The sequence below is a fragment of the Polyergus mexicanus genome, unplaced genomic scaffold (genome assembly GCF_030449975.1).
Source record: "Polyergus mexicanus isolate NDT 795.1 unplaced genomic scaffold, iyPolMexi1.0 SCAF_1, whole genome shotgun sequence".
NCBI classification, from domain to species: domain Eukaryota; kingdom Metazoa; phylum Arthropoda; class Insecta; order Hymenoptera; family Formicidae; genus Polyergus; species Polyergus mexicanus.
In genome coordinates this window covers 245,803-264,937 of record NW_027223321.1, presented here as the reverse complement: position 1 = coordinate 264,937, position 19,135 = coordinate 245,803, and the positions used below count along the sequence as shown (strand labels likewise).

Below are 19,135 nucleotides of genomic sequence, written 5' to 3'. Positions count from 1 at the left end.
ATATATATAACGTTACTATCGTCATTTTATTTTAATCATTCTCGTTTCGATCTTCACGCAAAATCGGATCTTTAAGATCAGATAACGGATCAGGCGTGTATTTTAGAAAAAAAGTATCATTGCGTAAACGTTCTTAAACTCCTTGGCTTTTACGTAGGATGCATTTATCTTTGTGTTTTTTTTTCCCTTTCGCGATGGAGTAGAAAAATAAATTATGGAAATAGCGGGATTTGTACCGAGTTCCATATCTCTTCGAAGGAAAGCGAGGTACAAGACATTTCTTCTCGACGACGACGATTTTTGCGAATTTCTCGGACGACTACTTTTTTCTCGCGCCCGAGTAGATCAGGCACATTCGTCTTCGCGTCTGCTCCCGATATCTCGCACGGGATTCCCGAGGGACGCGCCCGCGCCCGCGCCCGCGCCTTCACCCACTCGTATACTCTTCTGGTCGGTTCTCCGACCGGCGGCGACCTCGCGAGACGTCTCTCCTTCGGATGATTTTCTCCCCTTAGGCTTCTTAAACGGCGCAAAAAGCGTAAGATATGTGTCTGTCTGCGCCGACAGACTTTCGATCTGGTCCCGCTGTCGAATAATCAAATATGTCACCAGAGGTGTCGACTCCCTGGAAAATCTAGAATTTTCACACATTTCTTTCGTACCTGGAAAAATCAAGGAATTTTTATGGAATTTTATGCGAACTCGGAGAATGTATTTATTAATTAATTTTGCTCTAAATTAACACGCGAATGAATTAAATATTTAGCACAAAATTTTTAATCGGCATATTTATTAATAAGAAAACACAAATTTTCCAATAGTCTTAAACACGCATAGAACAAAAAAAATTTATCTCGGAAAGTCGAAACAATATTTTTCAAAATATTCCCTTTACCTGGAATTTTGAACGAAAATACATGAAGGATGAGGGAACTTTCAAAGAATTGTTTTACAAGATCTGAGTAGATACCCTGATTTATTTTTTAGTATAATATTACAACTCGAGTACAACGGGATATTCAAACATATTTCGAGCGATCAAACAGCTGCGCAAATCAATCCAATTCAATTGATCGCGAGTAATGCCGGAGCGTCTCCTTCGGTTCTCCCGATTCGTTCAATCTATTCTTCGGTGACAAGATAATTTGACGAACGACGGAGAAAGGACAACGACTTCCCCTCTGAGAGTCTCGAGACGTGGCGGCCACGCTCGCTCGGTTGTTTCGCAATCCGGGCCACGATAAAAATTGAAGCGCCTGCTTACACCCGTGACTAATTGCACGCGTCATGCCTTGGCACACTTAAAAGCCATGTTTCTCGAATGCTTGTTTTATGGTATATCCGAAACTGCAATCCATATCGTAATCGCTAATTAATCGTGTCTCAAAGTCTTAACCTTGTCGATTGTGTACATTGCATACATTATGTACATTGTGTATCCATACCGGGAAAAAACTGAATTATTCCTTTTCGAAATAAACTCGATATAAGAGATACGAAAGGGGAATAACATGTTTACGGAAGATACATCTACCGCGATTTTACGTTTCGCAATTGAGTTTCGTCATTAATCTGTACGAAAATACGCGCGGTAATAAATGTAATGGTCCAGCTTGTTTGATCGATTATAAAATCGAGAAGATAACGCTGCTCATTCAAAATCGGAATTATTATTAAATCAATTCAGTCAATATAAAAGAAATCGGCGATATACTATCGTAATGCCATACATATTCATGATCGGTGGACGTGAAAAAAAATTAATTTGCTATGCGCATTCATAATAATAAGCTTTGGTAAATGCGTAAAATATATTTTAAATGTTTCCAGATTATTATTATTATTATTTTTTTTTTTTTAGATGTAACATTTTTCTTTTCAGGCGATTTTTGTCATTTATTTTTCTTTTTCATTATCCATTTTCTTAGAGGCTTAGACAATTAAAAGTGTATATATAACTTGGATTAAATAGATTTTTATAATGTAAGAAGCACATAATGTTGATTTATCGAGATAAAAAGGAAAGCAAAAGATTCGGAATCATAATCGCGAACGTGATTTAGTGCGTTGCTTGTTGCTTGAAGCTCTCGGCTAGAAAAGAATATGAGCTACTCATCAGTAAGAATGCCGTAGGATTCGAGGTCGCTGTACGATTCGATGAAGGATTTTTATCGGTTTACGCGTCTGTCCCGTCCGTCCGATCCGTCCGTCCGTCTCGTCAGTCAATATTCTCTTTCTGCTCTCCTCCAAATCACTCTTCTTTCTACTGTAGAATAGTTAAGTAAGCGGTCGCGCGATCGATCACGAACGAACCAAAGAAGTGCAGTGAGCAACCATACCAAATCGATACCAAAAGAAGGAATTTAGCTCGAGCGAGGGGAAGGACGAGAGGTGGAAGGAAGGACTTTCGCGAGATGACGCGGTGAGGACGAGGGGACGCGAGGGGAGATCTGTTTGAAAAGAAACGAAAAGTAAGAAAAAAAGGAAAAAAAGAGAAGAAAGCGAGGAGAGAAAAAAACGCGGGGTAGCGTGCCTCGGGGGGGTGTGCGTGCGTGAAAGATAAAGAAAAAAAAACCGACGAGATAAATCGATCCACGGTGACGAGTGAAAGTAGAGCGGGCAAGCAGCCGGGCAAGATGATGAAGAAGGAGAAACCGATGATGTCGGTGACGGCCATCATCCAGGGGACTCAGGCCCAGCACTGGGCACGTGGCGGCAACAATTGTACGTATTATAAACGTCAACATTCTTGCTCGTGATTTTGTTGCGCGATAGATGACAGTGCGATTAACTTTACGGATCACGAGAAAATAATATTTCCGTCTAATTTAATAAACATTTAAGATAATCATTAAGTCTTTGAGTATCCCACTTGCCGTTCTCGCACTCAGTGATTAAAAATAATATGTACGCGAATATTGTCTTGTGTTGTATATAATATTTCGTCACTATTTATCTTAGTGAATTATTTATTAAAGTATTAGTACCTTGTGAAATAACATTTTCTCTCTTATGATAATTATCTCTTATTCTAAATATATTACATAATTATATAATTATAATATATAAATTATAATATATACGTATAATGAATATAATATATTATTTTTTTAATATATTATAATATATTATAATTATATATGATTGGGTTATTAAAGAAAGAGAGAGAAAAATCTCTATTTTTAATCAAGATTAGCAAATGAATCATATCGAAGGAAATCAGGGCAGGAAAGTCAAGGTGTAAGATTACCTCGCAAGTCCGTGTTTTAAATAAAGAAAACTTGATCATATATGAATTTAATTAATCAATTTTACGCGCATAATGCTATACATGCTTATACGATAACCCGTGCTCATTAGAAGTAATTCAATATTGATGAGATTGTCAACAATTAGATTGCTGAAGTTTGATGATTCAGTCATATGTTTCTTTTTTTCTTTTTCTTTTTTTTTGCATCTTTTTGCACTTTTTACGCGAATGCATGATTTAGATCGATAAATATACTGTGCTTTATTAGCGGTTTATGAATTGCGAATGCGATTGAACTCCTCGAGCGATTATTCGCGCTCTGAATACGAATGAAAATAATATTTCTATGATGAAGAAAGTGTAAAGTATAGTGCTATTTCAACCATATATAATTCTATATAATGAACTTTACAATAGGGATATTAAATATATTAAAGGGAGACTCCTCTCCCTTTCTTCGTTACGTTAATGAACGCCGTTTGTGAACGTGTTATTACCATCGTGTACACCGTTGCGAATTAGAATTTAAAAGTGTGTAAACGAGATGGACTATCCTACGATGATAATTAGCGTGGCGGTGCTAGACGGTCGATTAGCAGGATTCTCAAGGTCCAATTTTATTCCATCTTACAAGCTCGTAGTTAAAATGTTTTTTTTTTTTTTTCACCGCGATGGCCGTGAAACCAACGATATTCGTGTAACAATTCTGCGTACTTCCTGTTACGAGTCATAAAAAAAGACTCGCGGAAATAAAAATTCAAATTAAATATCTATATCTTTCTCACAAGCCGTTACACGAAGATTGTCGCTTGTAAGGGCAGGCGGTGTGTGTTCCTTTTTTTTTAAAATTATATTAGTACAATATAATTATACAAGATGTTTATTTCCTGAAAAAACATGGAAAATCTGAAATTTTCCGAAATTCTTATCCATTTCGTTTTTATGAATATCTTACGCGCGCGAGTATACAACCTTTTCTTTCGAAAAACCTTTACGCCCTGTATCTGGGAAACGAAAACCCGTAAGGCGTGACTTTGTATAAGAAAAAAAAACCTTTATTTTTTATCGACGAATATGCTGTTTGTTTTGTTCCCAATCTCTTTTTGTTACACCTTGTACAGTACCCTGCTCCGAAATCGCTATACGCGCGCCGCGCGTATTTGTTGCGACGATCTCGAACGAAATGAGTCATACTCGAGTTCGTCGCGATAGTTTCGAGCTGCGAGGCGACCGATACGCGACTCCGACGCATATACATATCGTACGTAGATGCTAAATGTACGGGGTGAAGGTCGGCTATTGAGACGTGAATGGCGCAATTTGCGGCGGCGAGCGAGCGAGCGAGAACGTGCGCGCGGGCGCGCGAGCTCGTTATCAGTCGCCGGCTCTAAAAGCGGCCTTAGAGCGGGCTTTAAAGCCCGAGCACCGGAGGAAGGTCGTGCGAATGCGCCTCGTTATCAGCGCCCATGGACGCGATTTACGAGCGGCGTTTTCGCAGCCTTATCTCGCTCGTGTGTGTTCCTATTGCACCGTAACACGCGCAACCTCCCCCTTCTCGTCGTACCAGTTGCACGCACGAATGCACGGGAACTTTCCGCAAAAATATGAACACGATGATGGAGCGCGGGACCGATGACCGATGCATTTTTGAGAAAACTAAATTGATATCGTGCTCCAGAACTGACCAAGTCAATAGAACAAATTTCATTGGACGCATTACGCTCCCCGATAATAGCTCTCTATCTGGACTCTGTGCTCCAAATATGCCGATAGAACTTTATACGCGTTGTAAAAAAGAATCTCGCGAAGATATCGTATAATGTTAGCATTTATTGACGTTTATCATTATATTTTCAATTATTTCTTTACTCGATTTTATTAACCTGATCGAATCTCGAAATAAGATAACTTGGAAACTCTTTTATATTCAATTGTAATCGCGATCGATGATGCTGCGATAGCCACGCGTCTCAAATGCCAACGGCAGTTGGCATAAAATTGTTTCGCAAGGTTGCGTTCGAGTTATCGCGATAAGACGCGCCGTCGCGTTCCTTCGTTATCGCGCTATGCACCAGGTAGGTTCTCGCATGGATGTATGAGATAAAAAAACCGCAAGATACGCGAAACGAAGAGATAACGCGTGCATTATCACTCTGGTCAACGCGCGCACCGCACGCAATCGCTCTTCCGTTTGCCGTCTCGTCTCGTGGATCGAGACGTCGATCAATCACGGGATATACATATATCGATACATCGCGTTAAGGAGGAACCGGACGGATCAGCTACGTCAAAAGTTGATAAATCTAATACATTTCGAAATTCATGAATTTCGCATCGCGCAAAAGTATATTTTTAGCCTTTTAAATTATAAAATTTTTTAATTTTATATTTTTACATTTTAAAAGTAAAATACGAAAATATATAAAAGTAAAGATTTGTTCTGTAGAATAACAATTTTTATTTTCATGAATTTTCGCATATAGTCGCTACAATATTTTCGTGATACAGACATTATAAACAAGTTTTATTGTTAGTTCGATATAAAATAATATTTACGATTTTAAGATTAAATTATAAATTAATTATTAATTTTATATCTTAAAAGGCTGTGCTTTTTTTTCGCCCAATGTCAAATTTATGAATCTCGAAGTGGATTAGATTTATTAACCAGCTCTTGCTTAAATTGAATAATAAAATAAAATATTTATATAGATCTTATAAAAAATAGATGTTTTATACAAACTGATTTTTTTTTTTTTTTTTTTTTTTTTATATATCGTGTATAACTATTTTTATTAAAGATGTAGATGATTAGTTTCTTTTTTCTAGTATTTTTAATGTTTGTTTTAAAAATAATTTTTATAAATATAGAAATTCAGAAATTTGGTCAAAAGATTGGGTTTTTAGACCACTATCTCTCGTTTCGTTTCATCGATAACGAGTCTCAACGATTTACGATAAATTATACGTTTGTCTCGCGAAAATGTGTCGTTACCTTGAGAACGCTACATATTAGCCGACGATTGATCTGTCGCAAATTGCAGATTCAGAGGACCGACGATGCAAATTGCATCCGTATTGATACGCGATCGGATATCTCGCGAGATCGTATGATCGCGCGTCCACTATTTGTCGCGACGCGAACGGCGTGGCCGTGTCCACCCACGCGTGGCATACTTTCAATATGGTTGTCGCGTACGCGAAGATGATCGCATCGTGGTCACAATCTTGAACGATTCTAGTATAAAATAGGGTTAGAGGTACGAGATATCAAGACGAGTCTTGATATTGTTTAGCCTTGCCTCGAAATTCTACTTTACCCAAGACCGAGACAAGATTCAAGTTTCCGAAAATTTTCAATACAGATATAATATTTTTACGAATATTTTCTTGTCTTGAGTCTTGTGTAATTCTAGTGCATTGTTCGCGTTGCGTTATCGCGCGATGCGTTTATCTCTCTTGTATCACTTATTTAAATAATCTGAAAAGATAATCGCGTATATTGCTTTAAGGATAATGCGCGTCATTGGGTTAAACGAAAATATATCATATTCCGTGGCTCTTGGAATTTGCAAATATTCCAACGAGAGTCGTGATATGTGATATAATATATATTTAATGCATAATTAAATATTTATTAGATAATATAACGACGCACAGTTCCGTTCTCACGATCTCGCTTAAAAGGCGATATGCGTACATTAATTTGTATAAAAATTATCATTGATATAGCACGCTACATTATATATACCACTTTATCGTAAAATTAATATTATGTGAATCTTATATAATTGAAGAAATTATTACATATTATATCACGAAATATTTCGAAAGATATAAATAAGAAGGTAATACTTTTTTTTTTTTTTTTTTTTTTTAATCCATGACAACGTGTTGGATTTCTCATCGTTTTCCACATAAATCCATCGCTAATTAGGCGCACGAGACTCCAGGCAACGGCTTGCGCGAGATGATACATATAGATAGGCGCGATTCATAGAGAATTGCACTTGTTTCTCTATCTTTCTCTTTCTCTCTCTCTCTCTTTCTCTCCTGCATTTAGTCGTCGTCGTCATCTCTACGCTCGCTTGTGCGTTACATACGCACATTACAATGCGATGTGTGCATATTATACACGCATACATATAGGTGTACGCAAATACAGACACCTGTATATTCGTAACGTGTGTATGTGTGTGTGTGTGTGTGTGTGTGTACGCAGCACGCGATAAGCTTCGAGCGTAAGCATCACGCGAGTTCCACACGCAGGCATCCTCTCGAGGCCTCTCTCGTTACTCCAGTGCGGCTAATGTTGTACACGGGTACGATGCAACCTTGGCACCGATGGGAACGAGCCGTGAAGTGCAGATCTTGCTATCGCGCATCTCTCGTATACGCACTCATCGAGTACACTGCGGTGTTCTATTAAAGCAAGCTCGTCGTGCGCGCGAGTGCGCGTGTGTGCGTGTTATGTATACGCTTTTTTTTTAATCACGTTTTTTTTTTAATCACGTTTTTAAAGACCCAGTCTACTCTATCGTTTAGAAATTTTTTTGAAGGATATTATCAAAATTGATCTTTTTATATATATATATATATATATATATATACATATATATATACATAAATGTTTTTATTGATAAAAAAATATGTAAAAAATTGAAAAATGACAAAGTAGTGCCATTTTAAAATTAGATAAAACGTCAAAAAAATTAATTTCTAATATTCTTAAAAAAAAAGTTCTTAAATATCATCAATTTTTCATACTGCTAGAGTAGACTGGGCCTTTAAATAAAACCTTCTAAAATAGGCATATCTTAAATAATCCCTCTTGAAAAATTTCTCGCGCGTTTAACGCAGCGTAAGTGCAGCAATTTTGTTTGAATCGGGTGAAAAAATCTGGCGTTTCGAGAGCTTCAAAATCATTTTTCACTCTCTGTATATATATATATATATATATATATATATATATAAAATAAAGGCGTCGCGTGACGATTGCGATCGACGGAAGTCCCTGGTTGCTCCGCGCGAGCACGAAATGACGCGACGGCATCGTGCAGAAGGAAGCGATCGTTTATTATAGTCACGTTGGCAGGTTTCTCGCAGTGGCTACTGACCGAATGAATACACAGGTTTCTATCGCGTATATATAGGAACGCGTATGTACATCCGCGCGCGTTTGTATTCCATGAGTAACCAGCATGTATTTAATTAATGGGGAATTATTATTAGTCAATGTTCTCTTGCACAGCGAATTTGTTGCACATATTGCATTACAGACGGAGAAATTTTTTTTCTCTTTCAGTAATATATATATATATATATATATATATATATATATATATATATACACACTATTTCTACACATATACGAAATTGGAAAACTTTTCACCGCCATTTTTTTTAGCAGCAATCTCACGTCGACTATCAATATAAGTTTATAAATCGACGTCGGAATACTGACAAGATATATACACATATACACAGGAGCAGGAGAGAGATACGCGATAAAATTATATATACCCGGTGAATAACAAGTAAAGATGAAAGAGGGCATCGAGTATGCTCCTTCCTTGAGGCCTCGTACGAGAATTTTTTGCACGTGATCAAAGACATGCCCTATACGATGACAATTGACGACAATATTCGATTGATAGACTGATTTAAGATACTCGACGATACGCGTCATTTGCATTAGAATGCACATTAGTTTTCCTAATTAGGAGATTGCTGATCTCGATGACTGATCTCAGTCGGCTGATGATCGAGTCGCAATTCGAATTTACGTTCTTCCTCTTCATCGTGCGAAACGCAACGTGCTTCTGAATCGTATAGCCCTCACGCGCGCGTGACATGTGTCATCGTCATCGTTATGCCGAACGAGCGACGTGAATAAAGATTAAATCTAGAACTGCAAAACTACACAGAACGTAAACGCGAGTTTTACGAAAATATGTAGTTGTTTCGAGTTGCAGCACTGACTTACAATAATAAGTAAATAAAGCTGGATTTATATTGCGATCTTTATTCCATTTATTCTTGCCAAGTATCTTTTTATTTTTAAGCTTTTTAAGTCTTAAAAGTCACATACGGGTCATTTTGACTTTATCGATATTTTAACAATAGAATATCTCGAGGGCTAAACATTTTAGTTAAACCAAGTTAAATATTTTTTTTAATCAATAAAAAAATGTTTAACATTTATTTCTTAACTTTTGTCGTACATGATTATTTTCTACAGATGACAAGAAATATATTGTATATAAATCTTTGTAGATTTTTTTCAAACACTTTGGGACAGTTAAAACTGCGACGAGACATTGTGATCCATACGTAATCAGGAACAGAGGGGAAAAAAAAAGAAAAAAAAAACTGTGACCTACATGATTTAAAAATAACAATTCTTTGAAAAATTATTTCTTTCGATTTATGTGCGATTACTTTCCTAAATGGAATCAGTGAAATGTCAATTATAGCAGGGGCAAAATTTCAGCGAGAATCTGTACTTTGTTTCTCCGTTTCTTTGATTAGGTATTCAAATTTCACTGAAAAATCTGACATTCACAAACTGATTCTTTTCAATGATATTTTTTACTTTTTGCAGTGCTATATTTATAATTGAGACACATCTATCAGTGAAAATACACTGATCTCATTTAAGAGAATAGATATTCTTAATAATAAATTTTTTACAAAACAAATTTACAAAACGCTCAATGTTTTTTTATACTTTCTTTTTTTACAGCAATAGAATCCCTTTATTTTGCATTCGTTCCTCATTGCTATTTTGCTAGCGGCGCATACGGTTTGAAAATGATCTTGCGAGTTTGAAACTTTTAACAAACGCGTCGACCGACAGCCGGAAGGGAGAAAAAAATAGGGAAAATGCAAAATCGATAGAGGAACAAACGTTGATTGCACTGTCAGTTGCGTGTTGCAGCTGCAAACAAAACGTTGCCGTTGCCATTTGACCAATCGAAACCAAACTCGTCGCTGTCGATACCGTCGATAAATTCCGTTTGCTCGTGACTACCAAATGACACGAATGATCGATCCTCTTTTGACAGTATTAGTTTCAGAGAAATAAGGAAAAATGGATATACGAATTACCATCCCGGAGAAAAAAAATTGAATCGCTAAAACGAACACATCTTTCTATATTACTTCTTTACTATTTCTACATACTAATATTTTTTTTGAAAAAAAAAATTATATATATATATATCTTCAAAACATTTGCAAATCTAATACTTGAATCTTAAGTGGTTCCGTGTTTTTCTATTGTATGAATGAAAAGCAAGAAGAAATTAGAAAACGCTATGTAATTAAAAAAACTTTTGCAGAAAAAAAATCTTGAAAATATTCTCTTTTGAACAAAAATACCCTGGATGTTCAAGAAATTTTTTACAAGATTTGAATAGACACCCTAATATATATTCTGTATACCATAAAAATCTTATTTTTTATCATAATTAAAATATGTAAAGTACAATATATTCATGTATTATATAAATACTCCTATTTCTACTATTTTCTCAGATAAACGGTCATTCAACGCGGTTAATTTCTGAAACAATTAACGGGCTTTTGTTAACACGTTGATGTCGCCGCGAGCGTACGTTCCGAAGACAATGGGTTTCTTCCAAGGATAACGTCGGGGACGAAAATTTCCTCTTATCTTCTTTTTTTACCTCTTCGAACGTGTCACGAGTTCACTTTGATTACGTAAGTTTGCCGACTAACATGGTTAGCGCGCGGAACCGCGACTTAGACGAAGAGAATACTCTCCTTAAGAGAGAGAAAGAGAGAGAGAGAGAGAGAGAGAGAGAGAGAGAGAGAGAGAGAAGCGTGACAATCTGCAGTGTCAGCGAAGGAGAAAACGTAACCAACGCGGACCTTGAAACTGACATTTGTTCCAGTGTATTTTTGCGCGGTTTCATCTTTAATCGTCGCTAAAAATCGCTCGCGACTCGCCTCGCCTCGCTGCCATTACGAACATTAATTTTACGAGGGTTGCCAAAATTCGAGATAAAAGCGTCATGTGCTGTCTCTCTGCCTCGATTTTATTTTTATTCTTACATTTCTTATTCGTATACATTCTTTTTCATATTTATTATATTTTTTTATTGTGACGTATCAACTATTTCGACACACACACACACACAATTATAGATGCACTGTAAAAAACTGACTGAAACTTCAGACAAAGTGTCTGCAGTTTTTTGCACATCGTCTGAATTTTCAGACACGCTTTTTTGAACTTTCAGAAAAACGACTTTGATGATTAAGATAGATTGTCTGAAATTTTTTTCAGACACCCAGATCTGAAAATCTAGACAAAAATGTGTCGGAATTTTTAGAAAATTGTGAAAATTTACAGCGTGTGATTTTTAAAGCGCGAGGCTCTTACTCGATATGTACTCATTGACAGCACATTTACTCGATAATATCTTGTTTACACGATTATCCTTGTCTTCGCGGGGCGTAACGATACGTCGCCTTGCTATTTAAAGCTTCAATGGTACACGCTGAAGCGAGTTATATTTTTATTATCCGCCGGGAGAAAATATTTTTCACACTGTGAGGGGTTAATTGTCGCGCGTCGTCGAGCTTGCTCCAGATATTACGCTGATCAAGAACGAGCGATTTCTCGCGTCTTATATATAATCGATTCCGTGTGGATAGGATATGTCAAAATTAACGCAATTAATAAACTTTAATGGGACATTTCAAACAAGTTTTCTTGCACATTTCTCTAGAGTACGTTTTGTAAGACAGAAAAAATTTATTTTATCGCATTTACTGATCCCTAAATAAATAAATATCAGGATAAAGTACGATGATACGAGATTTGTGGAATGCGAATGGGTATTTGGCTGCGAACATCTCGTTGAATAAAATATATTAATTATGATTAATTCGTATCCATGGATATGTATAGAAACGGAGAGGGACTTTTTGTACATCCTGTACATCGCGTAGCAGCCTGATACGCTTCGTTGCACCTGCGACAGCAATGTACGCGTTCTCCACGTACGCGAGCGCTCGTTTACCCGGTTGAAATCGCGACCCCGTGACCTTCGCCGTGATATTCACGTCCAAGGCCACCTCGTTGCGTTCTACACGTTCTTATTCATATGTCGCGGTTGCACGCACGTATGCTAAAATCGGAAGAGACTTCAATACCTCACGGTGCAGAATATAACGACGAATGTCGTAAGTGCGATACAGATACACTTAGTAGCAATGGAAAATTGCGAGCAATTTGCAAAAATTGTCTCATTTTCATATTTATCGAAGACTCGAAAACTCTATTCTTTCTCTCTCTCTTTCTTCCCACTTGGGGAAAAAAGTACTCGTGAGAGTTCTAATTAAATTAAGAGGGTCGGCCATTAATTGAATCGATAATCAATCACTGGATATCCATTTTTATACTATTACGTTGTTTACGCTAAGAAGATATATATATATATATATATATATATATATATATATATATAATTTGAAAATTGTGTAATGAAGATGCGATCCGTAAGAAAGCACGTGTGTGATATCATGTACTGACACTATGGAATTTAATTAAAAAGGTCACTCGTCGTCATGCACATCCTGATAATATCGGAGGCGCGATTAAATAATAAGTGGTTAAAATAACGAAGACCGTATTTTATAATAATCCCTTCCTTCGAAAGAGAGATAGAGAGAGAGAGAGAGAGAAAGAGAGAGAAAGAGAGAGCGAGCGAAGCGACAACGATACAACGATCAGATTTTTCTTATAGCGCCATTATTAATCACACGACACACTCTCTCTCATTCACGTAGGTTGATAAAAAAAAAAAAAAAAAAAAAAAAAAAAAAAAAAAAAAAACGATTGTGGTCACATTTAAGCCGATGACTTTTTTTCCGCTATTCTTGCAGCAAACTCGCGTTATACATTATAAGCTTTCAATTTTAATCATTTAATATATATTATATATTTTTGCGAGTTTGCTGCAAGAATAGCGGAAAAAAAGTCATCGGCTTAAATGTGACCACGATCGGGTTTTTTATATATATATATAGATACAGGGAATCTTTCTCTTTAAATTTTTTGAAATAATATTCTTTTAATTTGTATTTCATATTTTTATTTATATGTAAAAATTTTAGGAATTTTGAATTAAAATCCAGAAAGATAGGATGCGACAAATTCGTCAATTTGTTAGCAGAACGATGTTTTAATTATCCAATGACATTTTCGGGAATTTATCTCATATGTCGTATTCCAGAGAGAGTCGCGTTTGCAGAGTGCAGCTTGTTGCACCTGTGGAGATTACCTGGATTCGCAGCTTTCGTAGCACGCCCACTCAACGAGAGCGCTGCACCTAGGATGAAATCGCGACCCCGTGACCTTCTCCCGGTGACCCAGGTACCGAGTTGCCCTGCACGTGGCACTTCGCGCTATATAAAGTACGGCTGCATATCTCTCTCTCTCTCTCTCTCTCTCTCTCTCTCTCTCTCTCTCTCTCTCTTCCTCACCTGCACTTTCAGGGCCGTACGCAGCGACGCGGTCGCCACTGTGCGCTCGCTTCATCGATCGCTTCTTCTCCTCCTCTATACCGCCGGTGTCGGTGATTGATTTTCACTACTCGGCGACCAATGGCGCGTATTTACCATCGTGAACTTTAGACTTGTTTAAAACTTGTTTTGTTATCGCATTTGAACGCTCCGACACAAAAGGTTGCTCGTTTTTTCCGGCTGCGTGCTTTTCATTTTTGCGCCAGTTGTGTCCGTGTGTCGGATAGGTCACTTTGAATCACGCCGTAACAATGGATTGATATTTAAGCAGTGACTATTTGGGGAAAATTTTTGAGATGTCAAAAATCTAGAGGTACAAAAGCATCTAGATCGAAAATACAGCTTTGAGTTGACTTGTGTACATACTTGCAGGAAAATCTACTCCTCGAAAAATCTGGACTTTTTTGATAATTTTGCATTGTATTGTACAATAAATAGTCGGCAAGGCAAGTAATTTATGCGTTTAAAATAAATAATAAATATATATATCTATCTCTGTTTATATATTCGCTGTCTTAACAAAATATTGAACATGCAGTATATATTTTTTACCGTAATTTTTACTGATCAAAAAATGAAAATATTATACATGCAAATAAAAAATATTTATCTTAAGTTACAAAAATTATTCAATTCATTTTTTCAATACATTTACAAAAAAAAAAAACTTAAGAAACTATTCTTTTTTCTTCATATGAGTGAAAAAAATTAAAAAACGCATGCAGTAAAAAGATTTATTTTAGAAAGTTGTAGTAAAGATCATTAAAATATTCTCTTTATCTGGAATTTTGAATAGAATATCAAGGAATTTTTTACAATATTAAACACCTTGTGATACGCGCGACAAGATTCGCGCATCGATGTTTATTTAATGTACGATCTTATTTTCGCGATAGTATTACATGGAGACGATCTTCATGTGGAATGAGAAATGGAACATTACATGTAAATCTTATCACAGACGCAGGAAATTATGAGAATCGCGCCAAACTACAATGTAAAAAATTTTCTACAAATTCATACACATTTTTGTCTGAATTTTCACATCTGGATGTCTGAAATAAATTTCAAACAATCTGTCTTTGAAAATTCAGACAGCATTATGCTTGAAAATTCAGATAGGGTGTCTGCAAAAAGACTGCCGATACTTTGTTTGAAATTACAGTCAATCTTTTTAACAGTGTAGGATAATCCTAGAAATCACTGTCCATCGCGAATATTCTTCCTCTATCCGCGCGCGACTCTTGTTGTGTGTATATCAAAGTTTTCTCTTTGATATTTTTAGCACTCCATCCGACCGACTCTTTGACGCGAAGCGCGTTTTTCGGAAAATGCATTTCTTCGGTAAAACGAAACGGAGCTCTCGCGAATAATTTTGGAAACGAATTCTGTTTTATATCCCTGTCCTCGCCCAGATTTACGGCGCGCTAAAAACCCGCGGCGGCGGCGGCGGCGGCGATTGTAAAAGAAAAGAATATGAAATCATACGCGTCTTATCTCTTTTCGGACTTTTATACACACACGCTCTGGCCAAATATTTATTACGATATAACATGAGAAAGTGTCGAGGTTGTATAGAGTGCCCTGTTCCACATACATAATGGAGTTTCTGTGTACGTGTCGGTATCTAGTTCTCATGCTGATTGCTAGAACTCTACGTAAATTTAGATACCGTAAGGTGTGTTGTATGTTAACACGTGTGCTGCCATGCGCGCCATGTGAAATCGTTTCATGAAATTCGCTTTATGCAGCGCCGTGTATTAATACGAAGCAGCGGCAAGAGAGAGAGAGAGAGAGAGAGAGGGAGAGAGAGAGAGAGAGAGAGAGAGAGGGAGAGAGAGAGAGAGAGAGAGAGAGCAGATTCTAATCTTGAAAATAAAGGAAGAATTGTGAGAAAGAAAAAAGAATAAAAATAACTCCGACAGCTAATAGCGTTTTAATTTTTTAGAAAGATTTCAGGAAAATAAAATTATATAAATTTAATTATATAATAGAAAGATGTGAATATGAAATATATATATATATATAATAATATAAATATATATAATATATTGTATATAATAAATATATAAATACACACTTTTAATAGATACTCGTTATTACACAATTTTTCTTTTTTCATTTTGCGAGAAGAGCTCGCGCGTGTAATACGATCAACGTACAATCCATTTAATTAATCGCATCGGGCACACATGCTTATCGCGATCGTGGCAGAACCGACTTCGCGCATCGAGACTCGCGGCCCCATCTGCGACATCGGATTCTCTGCGGCGGCGTAAATCATGCCAAACACGGAGAGATGTCATTAATCCGCGACGACTTTTTTTCGCGGGTTCAAGGACTAACGTCAGGGACGCGCGATACTATTTTCGTAGAGTCGCGCACATGTATAATTGCGTGGGTTGCATGTGCAACGTTATAACGTGTGTCGGCCTGGTGTGGGAGCGGCATCCGGTCGCAGCTGCGTGCAGGAAACTGTTAAAAAAACTTTCTCCATCTCACTCTTTCCCCATCTCTCGCGTGGCGACGTCGTCGAAAAATTTATTTCCTTCTTTTTCTTTTTTTCCCCCCTCTCTTGGCTAGGGCTTTTCGCGACGAATGCCGTAGTCGCGTGCAAGGAAATCGTTAATTCAACGGGGCGGCACATGCGCCCGCCTGTGTCCGAGATATCCGCGATTTTTTAATTTACTTTATAGCAGCACCGCACTAGAGGAGAAGGATAATTTTCGCCAATAACGGGGCGCGCCTCTTTGCGGAATATAGTACGACGAAATATTTCGTACTTTAACCGATAAAATGCGGCGGCCTAAAGAGAAACTTGCTCTCTTTTTAGCGCGAGAGAGTTCGAGTTTTTATATTTATTTGAAATCAATTTTCAGATCTCGCAAGTGTCTAGGGAGAAATAAACGGTTACCATCTTTCCGCCATATTCTCTTGAAAATTAAATTACATTCGGCTGCATCGTCGGATGCAACTCATTCCCCCTTCCTGGCAAACTGGGCACGATTTATCATAAATTTTCGCGCGAGATATATGTTTATACATATGTATCGCGCGCAAACCTTCAACGATTTACAATCGAGTCGGCTAACGTAGAGCGGAATTTGTAGTAAATTTATGATCTCTCGGGTTCTCGCGTGTAACGTGCGTTAATAGAGGCGACTGACCGTTCGGTGCAACGCGCGATGCAACTTTGCCTAAAGGCAAAGCGCATACGCGGAGGTCGGGCAGCGGGAAACTGGTTTTCAGTTTCGGAAGAGCGCTCAGATTGTCAGACGGTGACGTCACCGTCGTAAAGGCCTCCGTCGGGCCCCCCCGTATCATGACGATAATGACTGAAAAATCGCTCTTCTACGGAGGAGACCGATCGTTATCTCGCGCTCTTCCACGACGACCCATTAACGCCCCATCGACGGATCGATTTGTCACGACATTGTCGTCGTCGCGACAGTTTATACATATATACATATATACTCTAGCGGTATATGAATAATTGATGATTTTTAGGAATTTTTTTGAAAAATTTTAGGAATTGATCTTTTTGGCATTTTACATATGTTTTTATTAATGTTTAGGCAGTGTGTCAATATTTTTTAATCTTGAATATTTTGCTTTTACTTTTAAATAAAAGGCTGAATTTTAGGGAAAGGTGCAAGATAATTTTATTAAAGAAGTGCAATAAAAAATAATAATATAGAAGAGGAGAATGTAAGGCGCGTGTTTCCTCGAAAAAAAAAAAAAATGGTTAAAATTCATAATCTATTCAAAATTGCGCAATTTTATATTCGTATAACACTTTGAACGCGAGAAGTATCTCTTCGGCATCAGATTCCATAGTTATCTCGGGAGCCAGAAAGACCAAGCGGACGCGCATCGGCGTCGTTTATCAGACATCCGCCGTCGAAATTCGCTGAATTGCATATCCGCGCGATGAGTAACCGAGACAACGCGCAACGTGTGATCGCGCGTCTCGTCGACAGATCCGCATCCGTCGCGATTCAGCATAATAGGAAAAGGAGAAACAGACTCACGGCCGTTATTTGAACTGCATTAGACATATACGAAGCATACTGGAAACACTTGGAAAAATTTGGCTTAAATTTAACATATGTATTATATATCGCATGCCCCAAACGATCCATACAAATTTTTGTATTAATTTTACATAATATAGATATGTTTAAATGGGGTGGCACTAATATTATGTTAATATTTCGATACAAAATGAATGCAAACTTAATAACAATGTGAAATAAATTTTCATTAAAATTATCATGTTAAATTGACAAATGAATATATTAAATATTAAACACAAAAATTTGAATCGCCACATTTTTTAACGAGAAAATCTTTTTTTATATTAAATTATATCATTAAAATTTTGTCAAAGAAAATAATTAATTTTGCCATTTTTTTGAATCTTTGTCACAGAAGCTTGTTTTATTTCCCGCTATCGATTATCGCGAAAGATCGCAGCAGACGCTTCGATATTCTCTTTGCGGAATAATCGATTCCACATTGGCCAGAGAATATGTCGTGACGAAATAACGAGGTAACAAATGCCAAATAAATATAGGACGCATCTTTTATATCTAGGTATGTGTATATACGCGCGTAATATAAACCGCGCGCGTCCAAGTATTCGTTCAATTCAGCGCTTCTGCACAAGCGGCGGCTTTACACGGGTTCTAAAGTTAGCGTTGAATGACGAACTGTGGCGGGCGTCGGTGCGTTTTCGCGTATTACTCATTTGAGGCTGCTGTACGAGCTCAATGTCATCGCCGGGAGTCGCGCGAACGCATATGCGAGGAAAATTCCGCAAATAGATTAAACGCGACTGCGAGTCATTTCGCGGTTACCGCGCTCTTACCGTGAGATCGGATTTGGCAAATTAATTTTCAATAAATTATGCATTTTATTTAATTATATTTTCTCGAGGAAACGCGCGTTACATTCTCTTTCTGCGATATTATTTTCATATTGTATATCTCCAATAAAATTATTTTGTATCTTTCCTTAAAATTTACCTCCATACGAGACACGTCTATAGTACCTCGAATATCTCGGAATAGTAAATTGTTTTTATGGATTTTTAAACGGATACATTAGATTTCTTTAAATCTTGGATATTTAGCTTTTATTAACAAAATAAAAATTAAATAAAATTTTGTGTGTGAAAAAATATATAACTTTACACGTGGTTACAAAAAGCTTGACCGTTCAATGACGAGGTGATTTTCACTTCGGGAATACTAACGATTCGGCAGATGCAATACGCAGTTTTATCGAGAGTATACGAATTAGCACGTCGAGCTATCGGTTCAATTA

The 19,135-nt window shown here is 37.1% G+C and overlaps 1 protein-coding gene across 11 annotated transcripts in view; it reads left to right on the top strand.

The window, feature by feature from the left end:
• Nucleotides 1-19,135, top strand: part of Usp (retinoid X receptor ultraspiracle) — a 74,119-nt gene that overhangs the window by 28,783 nt on the left and 26,201 nt on the right. For 8 of the 11 annotated variants that reach the window (XM_070296122.1, XM_070296206.1, XM_070295835.1 and 5 more), the window contains exon 2: nucleotides 2,273-2,724. The exons of 1 other annotated variant lie outside the window; for it this stretch is intronic. In XM_070296122.1, coding sequence (XP_070152223.1) covers nucleotides 2,637-2,724 — 88 coding nt within the window. In that variant the 5' untranslated portion in view covers nucleotides 2,273-2,636. Of the gene's footprint in view, nucleotides 1-6; nucleotides 1,336-1,840; nucleotides 2,725-19,135 lie in introns of those variants that run through there. 2 more of the 11 variants (XM_070296037.1, XM_070295591.1) reach the window with 2 other exon arrangements.